The sequence below is a fragment of the Hippocampus guttulatus genome, chromosome 7, assembly GCF_054856545.1.
Source record: "Hippocampus guttulatus isolate MCC_2025c chromosome 7, RoL_Hgut_1.0, whole genome shotgun sequence".
In the NCBI taxonomy this organism is placed as follows: Eukaryota; Metazoa; Chordata; class Actinopteri; order Syngnathiformes; family Syngnathidae; genus Hippocampus; species Hippocampus guttulatus.
The window spans coordinates 12,764,609-12,783,469 of NC_141267.1; the positions used below are offsets into that span (position 1 = coordinate 12,764,609).

The window sequence follows — 18,861 nt, forward strand, 5'->3', positions numbered from 1 at the left end:
CATGATTTCGTGTTGAACGCTGCCTCATACGCAAGGTAAAACAAACAACCGATTATTTCTTAATGTCAAGGAAAGATTCCCCACATTTTACTGTATTTAATGAGCAGGGATGCGCACTTTGCCCTATTTTACCGGTCCGTCCTGCGTACCCTTCTGTCATCTCGTCCTCGTGTCCTTATTCACATCGTAATCACCCTCATCCTTTTAAAGCGCTTCCATCCCAGTCTACCCCCACTCCGATAATTTTTTTTTTTTAAAAAGCGTCCGTGCATGACGCCGTGGGAGAGAGGCATCGGGCGGGGGGCAATTAAAACCCTACAGACAAGACTTACTTTGCTCCATACATTCGCGTAGCACTGCTGATCTCATCTTGAATGGCCCCTTTTGCAGCAACCACAAGGAAGTATTATCACAGACAACATTTACATGACATATACAAAGACGCCGTGTTATTTTGCCCACAGACATTACATACCTAACCCACCTAGGGACGATTAAAGAGGCAGACTATAACCCACTTCCGTCTTTGCTTAACCCTCTGTCCTTTTTCAAAATTTCTCATCCTCCGTCCTCAGTCCCAAAAATCTATGTCGTCTATGCGGGACGAACGGATGGATCGTTCCATCCAAAGGACGGAACGCCCATCTCTGTTAATGAGCGTTGATCACAACAGATGTGTTTTTGCTAGTCCATAACAAGTTTTGCTCTGAGCAACCAGTAGGAAAAATGAAAAAAGCTGACATCATCAAGGGCCAGCAAGTTGGCCCCCGACCAGCCCTATGATGTCAAAATCTGATTGGTGAAAAAATAAAATCCACATTCAGGTAACAGAACCAATGCAGCCAAGAGAAGTGCTACGTTATGTCGAGAATAGACTGTATTTTGAATATAATTTACACAATCGCATGGAGGAAATATGAGATCTTAAGTTGTAAACGTAGGTCATTGTTTCTGATTCGTGTTTTGGCTAAAAGGCAAGGCCTGATTGCACATCACTTGTTTCACAGTGATCACACTCAATGCAGAACACTAACTTTACATAAGCTTCCTCAATTTAGCCCACCCCTCAGTGGCTGTGAACTACTTTCTCCAGCTTATAAGCAAAACACAGGAGAATCTGGGTCGCGCTCTCCTTCATCATCGCTGCATGGGACGTAAAGAAAGCTGCTTTTTCTTCTCTTTCCCATGAAATGTCAATTTGCTGTAAATACACGTGGTGAGTTCAGCATGCCAGGCAGCTTGTTAAAGTCAAACATGTGCTGTTTTGGGGAAAACAATGCACTAGTATTCCGCAGCATGATTTGATATAAGGCGGTCTGGCCTCACACCAGAAAGCACAGTAGTTGAAAGGCCACTGCCAGGAAATCAGTGGGGGGGAAAGTCATTTATGGTTTTAAGCCTCTCCAGATACAATATGTCAACAAAGGCGTTTATGCAAAACTGGAGGAGATGCATTTTCCGTTATTCTGCTAAACGAAGCCCTTGAATTATTATGCTCCACATTACCGTCGTGAAAGACAAAAGCCGCTTTCACGATGGCCATCTAAGCCAGCGTTTTCACTGCTATTTCCCGATATTGGTCCGACGTGAGCGTTTGAAGTTGCTTAAATAATTAGCTGCGTTCAGAAATAGTAACAGATATATAATAGTGATTCGTGCAAGTTGAACCTCTGAGAAACAGTGCTCACACCCCATTGTGTTAAAAGCAATTGTTGCCACACACCTACAGTAACGATACGAACGTGAAGAGCTGCAACAGCCGTGTGAATGTGCATACGTATAGTCAGTTATGCCTACCCTCTCAGTGTCTCCTGGCCACGGCGCCTAACCCGCTGCGCCTCTCTCTGGTCCGAAGTGGATGTGAAGCGGCTTGCCTGGAGCGGTCCATTCCCATTGGCAGTCTGACAGTACGCCACCTGGATTGGTGCGAGACACATCGCCACCCACCCCAGCAGCACCCGGGCCAGCTTCCCTGATCCCATTGGTCCGGCCGGCGATCCCACCGAATGAAACACAAGCCCTTTAAAGTTCCTTCTCAGACTCTCTGATCACCGTTTGGACCCAGGCTGAGCAGAACAATGTCGACCTGGATCCAGACCAAGTCCTGGTGTGCACTCCACAGTTGGGACTGGAAAGAAAAGAAATTTGAAATAAAAGTCCAGAAAAAACAGAACACAGAGGTACATTCAGTGTGTTTCTCACATTTACACTCAGAAAGCGCCTTGGCTCTTAGAATGGACTACGTATTAACATTATAAGATAAGATAAGATAACCTTTATTTGTCCCACACTGGGGAAATTTGCAATTACAGTGGTTAATGTTTTCTTAGGGTCTTTTTTTTAACAATTGAATGGCAGTTAAGAATGTTTTATATGATTTGATAGTGAATTCAGAATTGCGTTTCTAAATTCATGTTTTAAGGTAATTGGTGAAACATGTCAAAACATGAAAAGTGTGCAGCACTAAATTGTGGAGGTTTAGCCTCAAAATTCGGGGCACAGCTTAAACAATGCCCAGTGACACACTTTGGTTTTTACTTTTTAATTGCTTTTAATTGCGTGCGATTAACTAGCAAGCTTTTTCCACAACCCCCTCAAAAAAAGCATAGTCTACTCTAGTATGCAATACTTGTGCAGGCACGGCGCCAAGATTTTTTTTTCTCTCCCGGGGCTAAGCAAGGGCTTGACCGATATGTGTGGGGGCTGAGAAAAAATAGATTTTCATTACTTCACTTACTTGAGATGTCCTCTCGTTTAAAAAAAAAAAAAAAAAGTAAAAGACACACGTTATTCAATATAAGGATATTCAATATATGAATTTGCCCCAAGTTAGAGATCTGGACCCTACCGTCCCATCGCAGTGATTGATTTTGCCTTTGTATCCACTTCCGTGCGCATTGCTCAGTGAGACAAAAATGCACAAAATGGTACGACACATCACCCTTATGTTTTTCACAGTTCTAATTGGGGAATGCTAGTTGCACTATATTTTGAAGCCTTTGCACTAACGAGCTGTGGCTGCTTCTCCTATTGGACTTGGACCAGGCTCATTTTTCTAATTGCCTTCTTCTTCTTTAGACCCCAGGAAGACTGAGAGATTTGGGGGTGGAAATGTTTTTGTTTTTTTTTGTAATTACAGAGGTATCTATTGCTGATATGGACTGCAAAGCTAACAAACTCTAACCTATGGCACGCTCAGAAATTCACTCTGACGCATGAGCACAACTCTGAAAATGGGTGTGTTGGGAGAGTTGGAGTATGCTTCACATCATTAAAAGTACAACATTTAAAAGCACTTACAAAAAAAAGACATATAAAGCAAAATAAAGAAATAATATATTCTCCACGCGTCCATCCATTATCCAAGTCGTTTATCCTCACGATTGTTATGGGCATGCTGGAGCCAATCCCAGCTGTCAGTAGAGATGCAAAAAACATGCTAACTCCACACAGAAAGGCCAGAGCCCGGAATCGAACGCCTGACAATCTCTGCACTGTGTGGCTGCCGTGTTGAGCAGTCGACCGCCATGCCGCCGAAATAAAAACGAACTTAATAAAATTACAAAAGACTTATCACGTAGTTATGCCAAGACATGAGGATGCTAGGCAAAGTAGCATCCATTTTTCCGTGGGCGTGGTTTCACACACTCAACATTCATGTACTGTTTTGTTTTTTTTTGCTTTAAATAAAATGTTTTATATTAATTATGCTATGAATTGACCAATCCAATAACAAATTTTGACAAGCCGCACCTGACAATATTTAATCATTGACAATGGATTTTGATGAATATAGACCGTCCTTGGATTTCAAGGTTCACAAGCTTGAAACTTGGAGACTCTCACCCCCCTAAAAGCATTGTGCCTTCCTAGAGGGAGCCAAAGACATACATATTAAATGGGCGGGGAATGAAATGGTGAGGCTAAAGCCACCATTGACCGAAAGTTTGCTCCCTGAAAAAAATCAGCCATTCCACAAGCAGACGTTAGACCAGTTAATAGAGGAGGACAAATTCCTCATCAAGTAGACCAATTATGTTCATTATGTAATTTATACAAGCAGGCATACTCTAAATCATTCCATTTTGGATGTGCTGACCTCATACAAAAGCTGTATAGTCTTTCCATTTCTGACTTTTTGGGGGTATGTTACAGTCGAAAAACATGCAGGGTCTGACTGGATCGGACAGCCTTGAGGTTTATTTTCTCTTCACCACCTCATTATAAACCACAGCTTGAAGAAAGAACTGTGGGGCCCTGGTCAGACTCTAGCAAGCATCGCTCCTACCACAGGACATACAACGTAGCCTAAATAAGAGTGGACAAAGATCTCAGACCCACATCATTTGGAAAAATAAAATGCAAATGTTTGATGAGGATGATGAGCAGTGATGGATGATGACTTGACAGTGTTTGGCAGAGATGAAAGTGTGATTTCCAATCAGCGTGTGTGTTTCTGCATTTTACTCCTTTTCCACTGAGGTCAAAGGAGCTCCTTGTAATAAGAGAGTTGAGCGGCATGGCGGCACAAAAGATTCTTGTGCCTGATCTATTACAGTACAGCAGTCAAGAGCGGTCGGTGATCAGAGCACTTTTACACCACATGCAGTCCAAATAAAGCTGCCTATAGCTTTTGTTTGTATATTTGAAGTCTGTACCAGTGTGAGAAAATCTGCACAAGCACTTAAAGAGGACAGGAAACCAAGTTTAGGGTGTTACAAGCTGAATGTAAAGCATTATTCTCCCTCCTCCCCCCCAAAAAATCTCCCCATTTAATGACTACAAGAACATTCTGCCTCATTCAAAACGGCATTTCTCTAAAATGGGATTTCAATTTGAAAACATATAGACTCATAATAATGCTGCACTGATGCGTAGCTAGAAGAGCATTGTGCTTAATGAGTATGGCTGAAGTCAATCCCAGCTGATTTTGAGCAAGGGGCGGGGTATACCTTGGACTAGTCGCAAGTCACTTTCAGGGCAGGCATACAACCATTCACTATACCTTGTACTGGTCCTAAGTTAATTTCATGGCAGGCAAACAACCATTCGCTAACAAACCCTTCGACATTTCAAGTCTTCATTGGAAACAACACGCAAACTACACAAGGAGGCCAGGAATAAGATTTGAATACTAAACTTCAGAAATGTGAGGCAGATGTGCTAACCACCTGTTAGTGGTTTACATGGATACATTTAATGCCGAATATGATCAAAGCTCGTATGATGACGAAAAGTTCGTTTCTGGGGAAGGGGGGGGGGGGGGGGGGGGGGTCAGCAAACTCCTTAAAATTGTAAGTGAAGTTGTTCCAAACCATTTCCCCTCAGCGCTGCACTATGAAAATTTGAGAATCAAAGTTGCACTTTTTGTGTCCATGTCGCGCTGCAGCAGTGAAGCCTCAGAAACTTTATGAATGAATGGAAATAAACGCATCAGCGTCAATGGGCTTCATTAAACGTGACGTGAACCAAAAGTACCAACAACAAAGATTGTACTTTTGCAAACTGAGAGAATCAAGCAAAAACGCCAACACTAACGTGTTTTTAATACAGACAAGGCAATAAAAAGCCGGTTTAAAAAAACAAACACATGAACAATGCAATGTGAAACTTTAACACGAATTTGCATGCGGCATGTTAACGTGCACATTTGACATGAATCTAATCCACCGTGAAACGCGCAATGCTATCTGGTCGAATAGTCACCCCCTCGAAGTCATTGAATAAATCACACTCTGGTCATGAGATTACTAATAAGCATGCCCGCAATACCTTGTAACAATCGGAGCGCCTTGACGTCGAGCAGCCCGCTGTTGGAATTATGAGGCAGGAATGTATGCGCACCAAGGATGGAATATTCAACTACTATAGGATTGGGAGTGGGGGGAGAGAAGAGAAAAGTTAAGGAATTGCCCCGTTTGGGATAAGGGGAGGGAGTTAGAGAGAGGGGGGGGGGGGCTTTGGGGGGTAGTAACGGTCTACAGGACAAACCCACATTCCTCAAGAAGACTCCTGGAGTTGTTCTAACAGGGGCCAGCAGTGCTCTAACGTCACTATCATCCCTCCTCCAGGGCAACAGGACACTACATATGTGATAAGAAGCATTTGCATTCACATCTGCCCGTGGAAAAGGAGCCCACTTTATCAACTAAAGAAGGTGAAAGGGGTCATAATGGAGTTCGATCAGGGTTTGACAGTGCACAAATATACTCGCAAGTCAGGAAAATGTTAGTTTAAACTCTCACATTGCAGCGCGCTCAGACACTTCGATATCTGTTTACACAAGAGGTCCACTTACAAAGTATATTTCCTTGTTTAAAAAAAAATAAATAAATCGAAGTACAGGTAAAGCATTATCCCATTGCGCTTATATTTACACGCACATACTACTTCTCAGTTCATAAGAATACATTTATTTGTTACAGGTACTGTACATATCATAAGGGACTTATGATTGTTTTGGTTATTTTTTTACCTTTATTTTATTTTATTGAGTGTACCGTTACATCTCCACTCTGTTCTGGGCTGTGTTAATTTGCAGTGTAATTTCAGTGTTAACCACAAGATGGTGGCAGACTAATATTTTACACTGTCTAAATGTATTTCTTTATATACAACGTGTCTTCCAAGTCATCACCACAATCAAAATGAGAAGGAGAAATATTTGCACCCGCAATCTAGTTACCAGCTAAGACAACAGTTAGCCGATCTTCTTCCATTTCTTCTTCTTTGTAGTTTTCCCGCAGTCTGGATGTCCTTTGGAACCCTGCTGCCTTTCGTAGGTGAGGTACAATGACAAACATCATGCGCTGCATGGGTCATCTCGGAACATCACATACTGTAAGAGCCCTCAGAAACATACGTATATGTCACTGTTTTCTGTGGTGGGTCCCCTTACAATTTAAAAATGTAAGAATAAATGTTTCTACCCCAGTTAAGTGAGATTGAGTAGGTCAAACAAACATATACATACATTCATGTCTGTACACCTGACAGGACAGTTGACCCATGCAAATTCAGAGTTTGGAGCCCACAGATTTACGGATTTTCTTTTACCTTTTTTCATCTTTTCGGTTATTTTTCAGTGTTTTTCCTGAATTTTTGTCCCATCTACAACCTCCCCCCCCTCACCCCATATTAGACATAGAAAAACCTAAATTAAAAGGTGTACTGGAGCCTATCCCAGCCATCTTCGGGCAGTAGGCGGAGGACACCTTGAACCGGTTGCCAGACACTCGCAGGGCACACAGAGACGAACAACCATCCTCGGTCACAAACGCACCTTGGGACAATTTAGAGTGTTCCATTAACCTGCCATGAATGATTTTGGAATGTGGGACGAAACCGGAGTACCCAGAAAAATCCACGCAGGGGCACATAGAGAACATGCAAACTCCACACAGGAAGACCTTAGCCGGAAACCCTACACCTCTGCACTGTGAGGCGGACGTGCTAACCAGTCGACCACCGTTCAACCCATACACATTCATACGACCATCTATTTTATTTTGTGTAGGGATTAACAGATTTCGAGTGGCATACTCCTAGTGTCAGTGTCAAATTTCTGCTGGCTATTCAAATAGTCACTCTCTTTACTGCCTGGACCTTGCAGACCTTGTGTTTGACACATCCTTGTGCTTTGTTGCCACAAGTGCTGATAGGAAGTTAGCACCGAAAGGAGAGGCCATCTGGGTGGTAAATTGGTGAGGACAGCTGAGCACATCTCAAATGCCGCTACCTTCTGCGCTGATGTCAACACTATGTGGCCAAAAACGACTAGATCAAAACAACGCTTCGCAATTCAATGTCTTTGCAAATGGTTAGAGTCGCTGCATTTGGCAAGATGTCGTGTGTTTATAACCAGGTAGGCACAGAATGTAATGAGAGCCCAAATAAAATAATATGCACGTTCGGTTTTGATTAACACCTAGAGGGAGGTACTAAATTAACAATATGTTTGTTGTTGTGGTTGTTCTTATATGCTAAAAGAACACCCAGATGTTTCATATAATCATATGTCAGCAGGTGATGAACTAAAGGAGAAACCGCAAAAAAGGTCTCTGGATGGTTTGATGATGAACATGAAATCCGACTTCTGCCGCGGCCTTCACTTTATTCGGCTCATATGACCGCAGCTCATTTTTAGGAATAGTTTCCATTCATCTGGGAATCTTCGAGCCCACTGACAAGGAGCTCTGTAGCCAGTTTCACGCTTCAACGTAGCTTTACATCTTGATAAAAACCACCAATGAGTGTTGTGCTATAATGTCCCTCTCAAAGCAAGTCAATTTAGTCAAAGATAAGAGCAGTTAAGCACATAGAGGACCACTAAAGATTCACGGTTTTCCCTGGAAACATCTTGGAGGACAACAAGTTGAACTTTATTTGACGGTCTCATCTTCTCTTTGTCTGCTCAATTACTGTGAGGGTCATAAATCGTTGTTTTGGACAATGGACAGTTATACAGACTTAAGACCCCACAAACTCACAATTATTCCCCACAGTCCCCTCTGGGAAACCCAAGAAGGGAAAGGATGTTGTGTTGGTGCAATAAACCACTTTCCAAGACTTAAATAAAAGGAACGTTAAATCAGGAGAGTTACGTAATTACAGCCATAAAACTGCTGGTCTCCGTCGGAGTCGGTATGATCTAAATCCAACAAGCGGAAAAGCAGCGCAATTGGATTTCCGGTGATACAATTGTGGGGAGAGTGTTTTATTGTCAGGATGTGCTTGAGGTTTGTCTTTGAAACGTGACACATGTTATTAATCGATAATTACGTCGTCTATTTGGTTGCCATTAAGTCATTCAAACAATAAGAAATAAAAGTGAAATAGACCAATCTATTAAGAACAATTGCTCTGCACTGTGTTCCTTAGTGCTGTAAATGATATACAAATATTAAATATTGTTAAAACAAAAAAAATAAAAAGTCCACTGACTGTTTTAATATTATGAAACCCGTCACATAATTATTTAACCTGTCTTTCAAAAATTGTGTTTTCCCATCAAAAGTGAAAACAACAAAAGTTATTCCGATTCACATGAGTGGAGAGAAACACTTATTTACGAATTACAGACCAATGGCGTTTGCTACCACAGTTCTCAAAAATTCTAGCAAAACAATTTGCACAAAGACTGAACAAGTTTCTCGCAAAGCATAATCTTTGCACTCATACATACAGATATTTGAATATATGTAAAGAGGAACATTGTTTTTTGGTCTTGATTGGGATATACAGTATACCGGTGCTTATTTATAAGTAACCTATTTGTGTTTAGGATATCATGATTTGTAATCATTTACGGAGAAAAAGGGTATGACTTGATAAGTTTTCCTACTTCGTCCTACTCCCTTTGAGCATATAAACTGTACTGAACCAAGATATGTATTGATATTTTAGTTTTTTTATGTCTTCTATGTTATGTTTTTGTACATTCAGTAAAATCAATCACAAAACATACATTGAAATGATCATGAGCCACTGTGCATTATTATTGCTACAAAAAGCCACAGCAAGTAATTTTGGAGGTAAGAGAGGTTAACGCACGTTTCTTGACAGATAACGACATGGTCAGTTGCTGACAAAGTAAAAGTAACAATGAATGTACCGGTATTTGGACCAAGCTCATAAGGCAATATACTTACTGAATACGGTATAAAGACATTTTTCAGAAAGAAATGTTCACAATTTAAATTAATTGAAATGCCATTTCCAGCCCCCACAATTTCAAACAAATCAACTGGTTTTATAAAAAGTAATTACCGATTTGTGTGTTTGACTCTGTTTATGTTGTTCGCTCCATTTTTTTTCACTTCACCCGAAAAGTGAAAATGCGACAATCGTACCTTGAAATTAGCTTTTACGACGTCATCTTTGTCAAAACTATTCTGACAGTGGGAGTACTCAGGGGTCATTAGTGTCTCGGGAAGAATCTCAGCATGAGAAACTGTAATGTGTCACTTTTCTTTGTTGAACTCGTTGCTCCTTGCCCTCAACACCCCAAAGGTCAGATGAAATCCAACGCATACCACAGCAGACTCAACTTAAGTATATCTCTTGAGATGGATTTTGACGTACTCTTTCAAGTCACCCAAGTCCATTTTCGTCCCTCCCATGCAGCCCAATTCAGATGTGGATGATGGAAAAAAAAAAAGCAAACGTCTCTGTTGTCCATCCATCAATGTTGTACCAATTATTCTGTTCAGGGTCATGGGTAAGAAAGCAACGGTGATCAGTGGTTTAATGCCGAGGTTACATTCTATGGGAAACTATGAGGGGAAGTCAGTCGATGCCAAACAAAACAAAATACAAAAGTAAAATTACTGGTGACCAGTCCAGAGCGTTGCTCCAAAGTCTGCTGGGATAAACTCCAGTTCCGCATTACGATGGATGAAAAGGTTTTGTTCATTTTTGTGTTGTTCCGATTGTCACGTTGCTTGTTTAAATGTGTTTTGGAGGTACACATGTAGAGGCACTAAATCGGAAATCAATTCCTCTTGCGTAATCTTACTCTTATTTGAATGTAGAATTACGACCTCTTGTTGCTTTAATAGGCAGCACTTTGGAAAGGTCATGAGCAAGTTTGGCCAAGGTTCTCAGATTCAGGTTCGAATGTACGGCTTTTGTCGTGCTTGCGTGGGTTTTCATTCCCCAAAAAATGCAAAAAACCCACACAAAAAAAACATTTATTGCAGTTGAGTGGTGACCAGTCCAGGCTGTACCCCGCCTCTTGCCCCAAATCACCTGGGATAGGCTCCATTTCACCTGAGACTTTAACACATTCACTCCCAAAGACGTTTTTAAACGTATTTTCAGACTTGGTCTTGAATTGGCTGGTACTGAATGAGTTAACTGCTGCCGACTGCTCCGGAATTGAATGGATGCTGTTGTAACACAAAAACACAATGAGTGAATAATCAGAACCTTGTTGACTTCATCTTAATACAACATGAAGCACGATGAGCGCTCAAGATTCCTTGAAGAGGACTTGTGGCATGTTGCGCAATCTCTTGTAGAAGTTTTGGGGTCTTCATCTGGCAACCGAAAAAGCCCCTCACCCTAACCCATGGTAGTCATACTGTATATGGTATGTGTGTGTTCCCCACCTCTGTCTTTCTTTCTTCTCGAAGTCCTTGCCTACGCCTCTCTGAGCAGGATCATATTCCGCGTCGTTCTCGTATTCTGGCCAAGCTTGAAAGCCCAGACGCATACTTTTACCAGATTCTCTTTTTGCCTCTCACTCTAACCCCCGTCTTGTCTCCTTTTCCCCCAGCACGCATATTTGTTTACACGTATGTAAACACTCACAGGCACACCATATGTCGACCTCGGGTAAATACGCCTTGACGAGCAGTCTGCCCTAAGCCACCCAAAAGCGTCAGGGTTTCGTCCCCAATCGCGGTCGAGCAGAAATTTTGTTTATGCTGGATTCAAGTGAAGATGGCGAGCAAACATGCAACTTGAGCATGTGCTAGCAAGACACACTGGCATTGTCAGCTTGATTTGGGTTATCCTATTAAAAGATGGTATTAGTCACACTCATTTTGGGTGTTGTGATGTCTAGTCATTGACAACAGTGAGCTGTTTGTTGTGCACAGAGCAGACTGTATTGTTGTTACGTTGCCCAGTAGAAAGGGAACAAAATAAGGAGCTTGTTTGTTAAAGAACATGATGTTGTCCACATCATAAGAATAATTGACACATTTTGATGGGGGTAAAATAAACCATGTGCTCTCATGGACGCTCAGTTCATTTCAGTTCTATTCATGCACAATAAGGATAAATTTGCACAGGAACAAACACGGTGGTGACACGCAACAAAAACCTTCCAAAATTAAGGGGCCTGACCTTTAACAGAGCCAAGACATTGGTCACATTTAAAGAGCTAGTTTTAAAAGTACATATTTTCTCTGCTCCGGGTCACACCAATGCCCTTTTAAACAAATTCAATCATCATTCACAGGCTGTCAAGCTATTTTATCCACTGAGAAGCCTGAAAAAAACTAACAACAGCCTCCTTCTTTTCATAGCCTATTTTTTCCCAGCTATACAGTGTATGAGATGTACAGTATAAGTTTTGTGCGTAAGGTCCTCTACATTTAGAACCTGCAGTGATACGTCTGTCAATGCATGAAATAATGGGTCAAAGAAAAAAACCCAAAATAAGAGCTGCACTCATTTTGGAAAGTCTCTATCATACTCTGAGTATTCCAGAAAATCTGTTTTCAATGACTAAAAACACAGTTTTTGATTAAAACAAAAGCTAGAGGCCATAGGCTGAGCGATCAATGCACATAGCGACATAGATTATATTGTTGTTTTAATAACATGCAATTGTGTTCTCAACAATGACAACAAACTAGCGTGTCGACCTCACAGTGCAGAGGTACCGGGTTCGATTCCGGCTGTGTGGAGTTTGCAAGTTCTCCCCGTGCCTGCGTGGGTTTTCTCCGGGTCCTCCGGTTTCCTCCCACATTCCAAAAACATGCATGGCAGGCTGATTGAACACTCCAAATTGTCCCTAGGTGTGAGTGTGAGTGTGAGCGTGGATGGTTGTTCGTCTCTGTGTGCCCTGCGATTGGCTGGCAACCGGTTCAGGGTGTCTCCTGCCTACTGCCCGAAGACAGGCTGGGATAGGCTCCAGCACGCCCCGCGACCCTTGTGAGGATAAAGCGGATCAGAAACTGGATGGACGGATGGTGTTAGGGAGGGGCCAGCCAGGCAGCCTCCTCAGCCAATGTGCTCTGCACCTCACACCTGAGACTCGTCAGCTCACCACCCACCTGTTGCCAATCTGCTCATTTGGACTGGTATAAATTGACTCACAGACCATTCCTCAGTGCAAGTTTGTGCCGTCACCACACCAGTGGGCTCTGTTGGAATCACCTGCAGTTTTCTTGTTCCATGTGTGGACATCCCCTTGTGGACTCCTCGTGCTTCCCCCTGAGAGTTTAAGTTGTCCCAGTTTTCTCCCTGAGTAAGGGTTTCGTTTCCTGTGGACATTTTCCTTGTTGCTTCTTCGTGCTTCTTCCTGAGTGACTTTTCTAAGACTCTTCAATAAACTACGCCAAGTGTTAGCTTCAAATATACCTGCCTGTTGTCGTGCTATTGGGGTCACATCCAAACCCTAACAGAAGGATGGACAATGACATTGTTTGATTGACAGAGAGGGAGAAGAGGATGGAGGTGAAAGGTGCACCATGGGAAACATTCCAGCCCTTTCGGTCAATGGCAGAATAACTGAGATGATTCAGGAAAATCCCAAGCCTGCCCCAAATGTACAGTAAGTGTTTATTAAGCGTAATATACAGTCGAGAAGAATTCCTACTATGTGAAATCGTTGCATGTTTTGTGGTGAAATGCGTTTCCGTGTCTATGGGTACAGTATTGAAGATGATCTGCTTCTTTACATGGCATACGGCATGTTGCATTCTTGTACTCATGCTGACAGGAGAGAGAGACCACAAGATCCTTGTGGAGGTTTCCAGAGTGTGTTTGGCCCATCAAGGGATAGAATCTCGCCGCCAAATTCACTTCCACCACAGATTCTCAGCAGGAGATTAATGACGAGGATTAGTCATACTGTACTGCTTGCCCAGTGAGGTGAACCGATGCATATGTAGGTCACATCAGAAGAAAAACATCCAGGTGGGGAAAAAAAGCAAAATCAACGAATGTAATTTGAAGATGTTGATTACTTGTGCTTCGAAGTAATCAATACTAATCCGGTTTGTTTTTCACCAGGTCTTCTTTTTCTCCAACAGTGAATTTATTTAGTTTGTCGTGCTTGTTTATTGTAGTATTTTTGAGCAGAGGTTAAATTTGGTCACTGGGTCAGGACAGAGTGCATGTTGGGGTGCTTTAAGGGTTTAGACTTGAGTGTTGTTGGTTCATCCTGGTCTCACCCTGCGGGTTCACTTTGGGCTGGTTCTGAAGATGAGCACAGCTGGAATTTTTGGGGGCAGTGAGTGGTTTTCTCCATTGCTGGTGGGAGAAACAGCACCACACACATGCACTCAATTACACACAATTGCTTTTGAAATTTGAAATGGAAAACGGGTAACTTCAATGGGCAATAACTCAACAATTGTTTTATCAAAAAACAATTCAAGCTTCAAGCAGTTATGAGCACACCCGTTTCCGTTGCGAATCCTCAAAAGTAAATGACTATCAAATGTTGATTCGATGATTCAGCCGCATGGATGGCTAAGGCCCTAATGAAATTTAAACCATCTTTTTGGATTTTTAATAAGGCACCAAGTCTGCATCCCACCTGTTTGAAAATATATTTCATCTGTCAGAGAGAAACGCAGTAAGTCACATCCATCCATCCATCAATTTCTGTCGTGCGTTTCCGCATCAGTGCCAGGGTTACGTTGAAACCTATCCCAACTGAGCTAAGATTCAAACCCGCAAACTCTTGACTGTGAAGCAGACTGACTAAACACTGGAACACAATACCGAAAAGAGAAACCATCCATCCAATTTCTATAGCGCTTATCCTTATGAGCTAACTGCAGACTATGCCAGCTGACTTTGGACGCGAGACAGGGTACACCCTGGACTGGCCGCCAGACAATCCCAAGGCACGTACGGACAAACAAGCATTCATACTCAAATTCACATCTGCGGATCATAAAGAGTCTTCAATTAAAACTATCAAGCATGTTTTTGAACTGTGGGGGTGAAGCGTGAGTATGCAAGAAGACCCAGCCAAGAACAGGGAGAAAACAAAAGAGGCCTGAACAGAGATCCAAACCCAAACCGCAGAACTGTGAGGCAGGCGTGCTAAACACTAAACCATCATTCTGACAACTGAGACACATCATTTGACCTAGATATTAAACAATATGCCTTGAAAAGCAATGTGACTTGACAGATGTCGGGCGATTAAACAATTAACTGTGCATGTGTTGCTTTTTTGGGCAAGCCACACAACGCTTGGGAACATGTCTGTGATGGAAATGTTTTCCACAACACGTCACACCTCAAGTCTGGATTGACTGACTCATGTGAGCGCAGCATGTTGTCGTCACGCATTATTCACGCATGATATATTTTCTTGGCCTCATCGTGATGAGCAAGATAGAGTTAGTGTTGTTCCTGCCAGCTTTTCCTGGTAACCGACACTAACTAGTGCATTGTTGTGGCCAAAAATTATGGAACATGTAAACATCAAGACAGTGTTATTGGTTAGCTAATGCTAAGTGTTAGCTTATCCGGTTACTACAACATTATTGTGGTTACAAACTCTTCCCCCTGTCATTTTTATTGTGGTGAATGACTTGAGAGATTTATTATACACACCTCCACACAACTAGCTGCTCAGCCATTTGTGTCGGGAAAGAGCGTGAGCACCAGGTCGCTTCCTAATTGGCTATCGTTCGGTTTCACATCAGACTCACAGAGTGCGTGGCTTGTGTTAAACCTCAGGATAAGCCATTGTGATTATTGAACAGGTTCAACATTCATGATTGTGGTGAACACACCGCACACCTTATGATAATCACTCAGGATGATCTTTCAGAATCATCAAAAAAATTTAGCCTTAGTGGACTCAATTTATCGGTGTACAGGTATGTGTATTCTGTTAAAGACTCAAGTGTCACTATAACAGATTGTCATTTGTTTTCAAAGTTAAATTTGGGTGTTTTATTGCCAAGACTTGTTTGAAACGTGTGAAGCGTGAAGAACATGAATCACCTCTGCCTAACGCCGTTGTAATCATCATGAGTATTATTGTTTTTATGTGTCCTCCGCCCATGTCTATCATTTTGATTATATCCCTTCTGCTGTCTCCCGTGCCTCTATATTTCTTTCCATCATTTGCCTACAGCACAGGCATTTGTTGCCTCACCTTACCTGCTCAGCAGTGCTCGGCTCTGTCAAGAACGTACGGGCCTCGTGCAGCTGTGCAGTCTTAGTGATGCAGTGAGACTGGAATGCAGAACTTCAAAGTATAACGAGAGCACAAAGAATGGCAGTGTTCAGGGGCGAAGGGGATGAGAATATGTGATCTCATTAAACAGCGCACGAACAGATTGGTACGTTTGCGCGAGGTTGGGCAGCCACAATGGGTAAGGACCGGGATGTGTGGGGGTGGGGGAGTGGGGGGTATTAGGGCACCTCATAGTTCCCCTGCCTGCTCTGTGGTGATGAGATGCTCTTACATGTGATGCTCTTCCCCGGTGACATTGTAAATCGGGGGAGAATGATGGGGGGCTTCTGTGTCTGACGTGACCCAAGCCTTGGAGATGTTGTCTTCAGTGGCCCACAGCGGAAAGGTTTCTGGACCCGTTTTGACTTCAATAAGCCTTGTTGCTGAATAAGAGCAAGAGGTCGAAGGCGGTCAGATGAGATACAAGGCAAAGAAAAAGCGAGATGCCAAGAGAGCGGAAAGAATCCACCGAGTGCTTGCTAACAGTTTGAAGGCCTAATGGCTTTCAGATGTGGTTTTTTTTTTCATTTTCGAAGGCGCATAAAAACATTCCCTCAAAGAAGTATTCAAACAACGGCAGGAATTGACAATGTGGAAATTTTACAACAGCCAAAGGTCTCTCCTGTTAAGAGCCTTACGTATTTGACATTAACGGGCATGTCTGCATTCTAAAATCATTCATTTCTTCATTTCTATAGACTTTGATGTCTTCTTTTGGGGGGATCTGGGTGCAACCGAGCTGGGTGGGGGTGGTGCTCTCCCCTATTTCCTGTCCAGACCTTGGGGGTGCTGGGACTGGGAATGGGTGAGGTCATCTCTTGCTCCATATGTAAACTTGACTCAAGTAAGGGAGACGAAAAGCATTGGAAAGAGAGTTTTTTTGCCACATGCACATCACATCTGTCTGACAGCAGCTAAGCTTCAACAGCCGTTCTGTATCGGAGTGAAATGCTGTCGGACTTCTACTGTACCGCACTCTCATATGTGCGCAGACATTTTCTGCTTTGAAATCCCTTGCCAATTTAACACCATAGATTTAGAGTCTGGTTTTATGATGAAATTATATCAAAGGTTACTTTAAAATTTGCCTTTGCAGTTATTTTTATTTTATGGGGTTTTTGTGTTGGTTTAACCCTGAAAAAAATCTTTTCATTTTCCATATTTCAGTGACTCATTGATTCAGTCATTTATTGTTCTTTTGGGGAACAAACATTTCTACTCAGACAAAGTCATCTGCAAAGATGGTAAATGGCGGTCAAGGCCAAACTAAACAACAGCTGATTCCCTCGAAGCAATCGGAAATTAAAAGCATCCCAAACTATTTTGTGAGGTCTACCTCACTTTGTCTGACATCAATGACATTGCACCAGTCAACTTGTGTGTGTGTGTGTGTGTGCTCGAGCATGCAGTTGCGTCGGCAGTGCGAGAGTTGGAAAAGTCACAAAAAGGTTTTATGAGTATGCAAGTCTAGTAAAGCAGGTGTACTTGGGACAAATGGAAGAACAGGATGTGCAGCGGACAGATACCCCGCTGCCTAGCCCGATCCGTTCGTGGTGATCATTACAGGTTCGGATAACAGATGCTGAGATACTCGGAACATCTTCTTAACTCACCTGCCTATAAGCATTCCTGCCACCTTTCATGTGTCTCTCTGACCCCTCCCACGCACACCTCTTTATTTGAGATGCAGCTGTTCTGGAAGCGCTGCAGTAGAGGCGGGGGGAAAAAAAACATACACCATTTTGCTTGTGTTAGAATAGGTTTGGTGTGGTTCACGCTCACAAAACAATGTCAAGCAATGGATTCTTGAGCAAAGCCAGCATTTTGTGAAGCAGTTCAACACAAACTGTTGGGGTTCTGATCAAACAAATCCCAAAAGCTGCTTCTCACCATGTCGCTGATCAGAAGCTGTATTCCCGTCCGGCTAGCGACACAAAAAAACACAAACGGATCCTGTTGTTCCTTGCAACTGTCTACGACACATTTGTTTAGGCTCAAACATCAAATTGCTGTAAGGGCCGCATATCCACAAAGGCGCTCATCAATGGACCACCCAGGAGTCCGAGACGAACCAAAAACGGGAAGCCGTTTTGTCCGAAAACACAGAGCAGGACATGTAGGGTCAAGGACTGAGATCTAAAAGACTTGATGAGTCTATTTTCACACTCTCAACTGCTAATGTACCCAAATGGTTCTCTGGCACATTTGGACACAAACCACACACAATGCTGCAAAGTCACAATGATGACACTCTTTTGCAACAAGTAAGTGGCTGCGTTTTTAACATCATGATGCTTGGCACTTAATTAGCTATGCGATGCGATGTGATAGTGGCGGGATTCTGATTGATTTGGGAAAAGTGTGAGTGTTTGGAGAAAGGAAGTACTATTTGGGTGAAAGCTGTGCTGTAGCAGTCCAGCTGTGTGGCGTGTCAGCAAGGACACAGGATCTGGATGAGTCAATATTTGTTGTTGTGCTTAGAGTCTCCTCTTTGATAGATTGTGTGAACTCCGCAGGCATCCTATGAGGTCACCCAGATTGCACTTCATCATCTTTCTTTCAGATCTTCCCCCTCAGTGTGGACCACTCTTTAGCCACACTAAATGGCCATTTGTTCAGATTTTCCATGAAGTGGCTTTGAAAGGAAAGATCATTGAAGATGTGCGTGGTTCCACCAAGGAAGCTTTTCTGTCGCGTTCTCTCCAGCAACTGTTGCTTGTTGGAGGCTGGCATGTGACTGTAAACAGAACCCCCCGCGCCGTTTGGTCTTTCACTCAATTGTTTTTCTCAATTCTGCGTCAAAGAATAAAGTCAAGTTTGCACATGTACTGTTGAAACTGCTCTTATGTCGTGCTCAGGGATGGGTTTAGGGATGTGGAGCAGACCCTCAATACAACATTTAAGAAGATGAGCCACTT

The 18,861-nt window shown here is 42.7% G+C and overlaps 1 protein-coding gene across 1 annotated transcript in view; it reads right to left on the reverse strand.

Moving 5' to 3' along the window:
- Positions 1–5,907, reverse strand: part of fbn3 (fibrillin 3) — a 67,588-nt gene extending 61,681 nt beyond the window's left edge. The window contains exons 1-2 of the mRNA XM_086115957.1: positions 5,773–5,907; positions 1,798–2,128 (exon numbers count right to left, since the gene is read on the reverse strand). Of these exons, the coding sequence (XP_085972083.1) occupies positions 1,798–1,982 (185 nt within the window). The 5' untranslated portion in view covers positions 1,983–2,128; positions 5,773–5,907. The remainder of the gene's footprint in view (positions 1–1,797; positions 2,129–5,772) is intronic.
- Between the last annotated feature and the right edge of the window lie 12,954 nt (positions 5,908–18,861).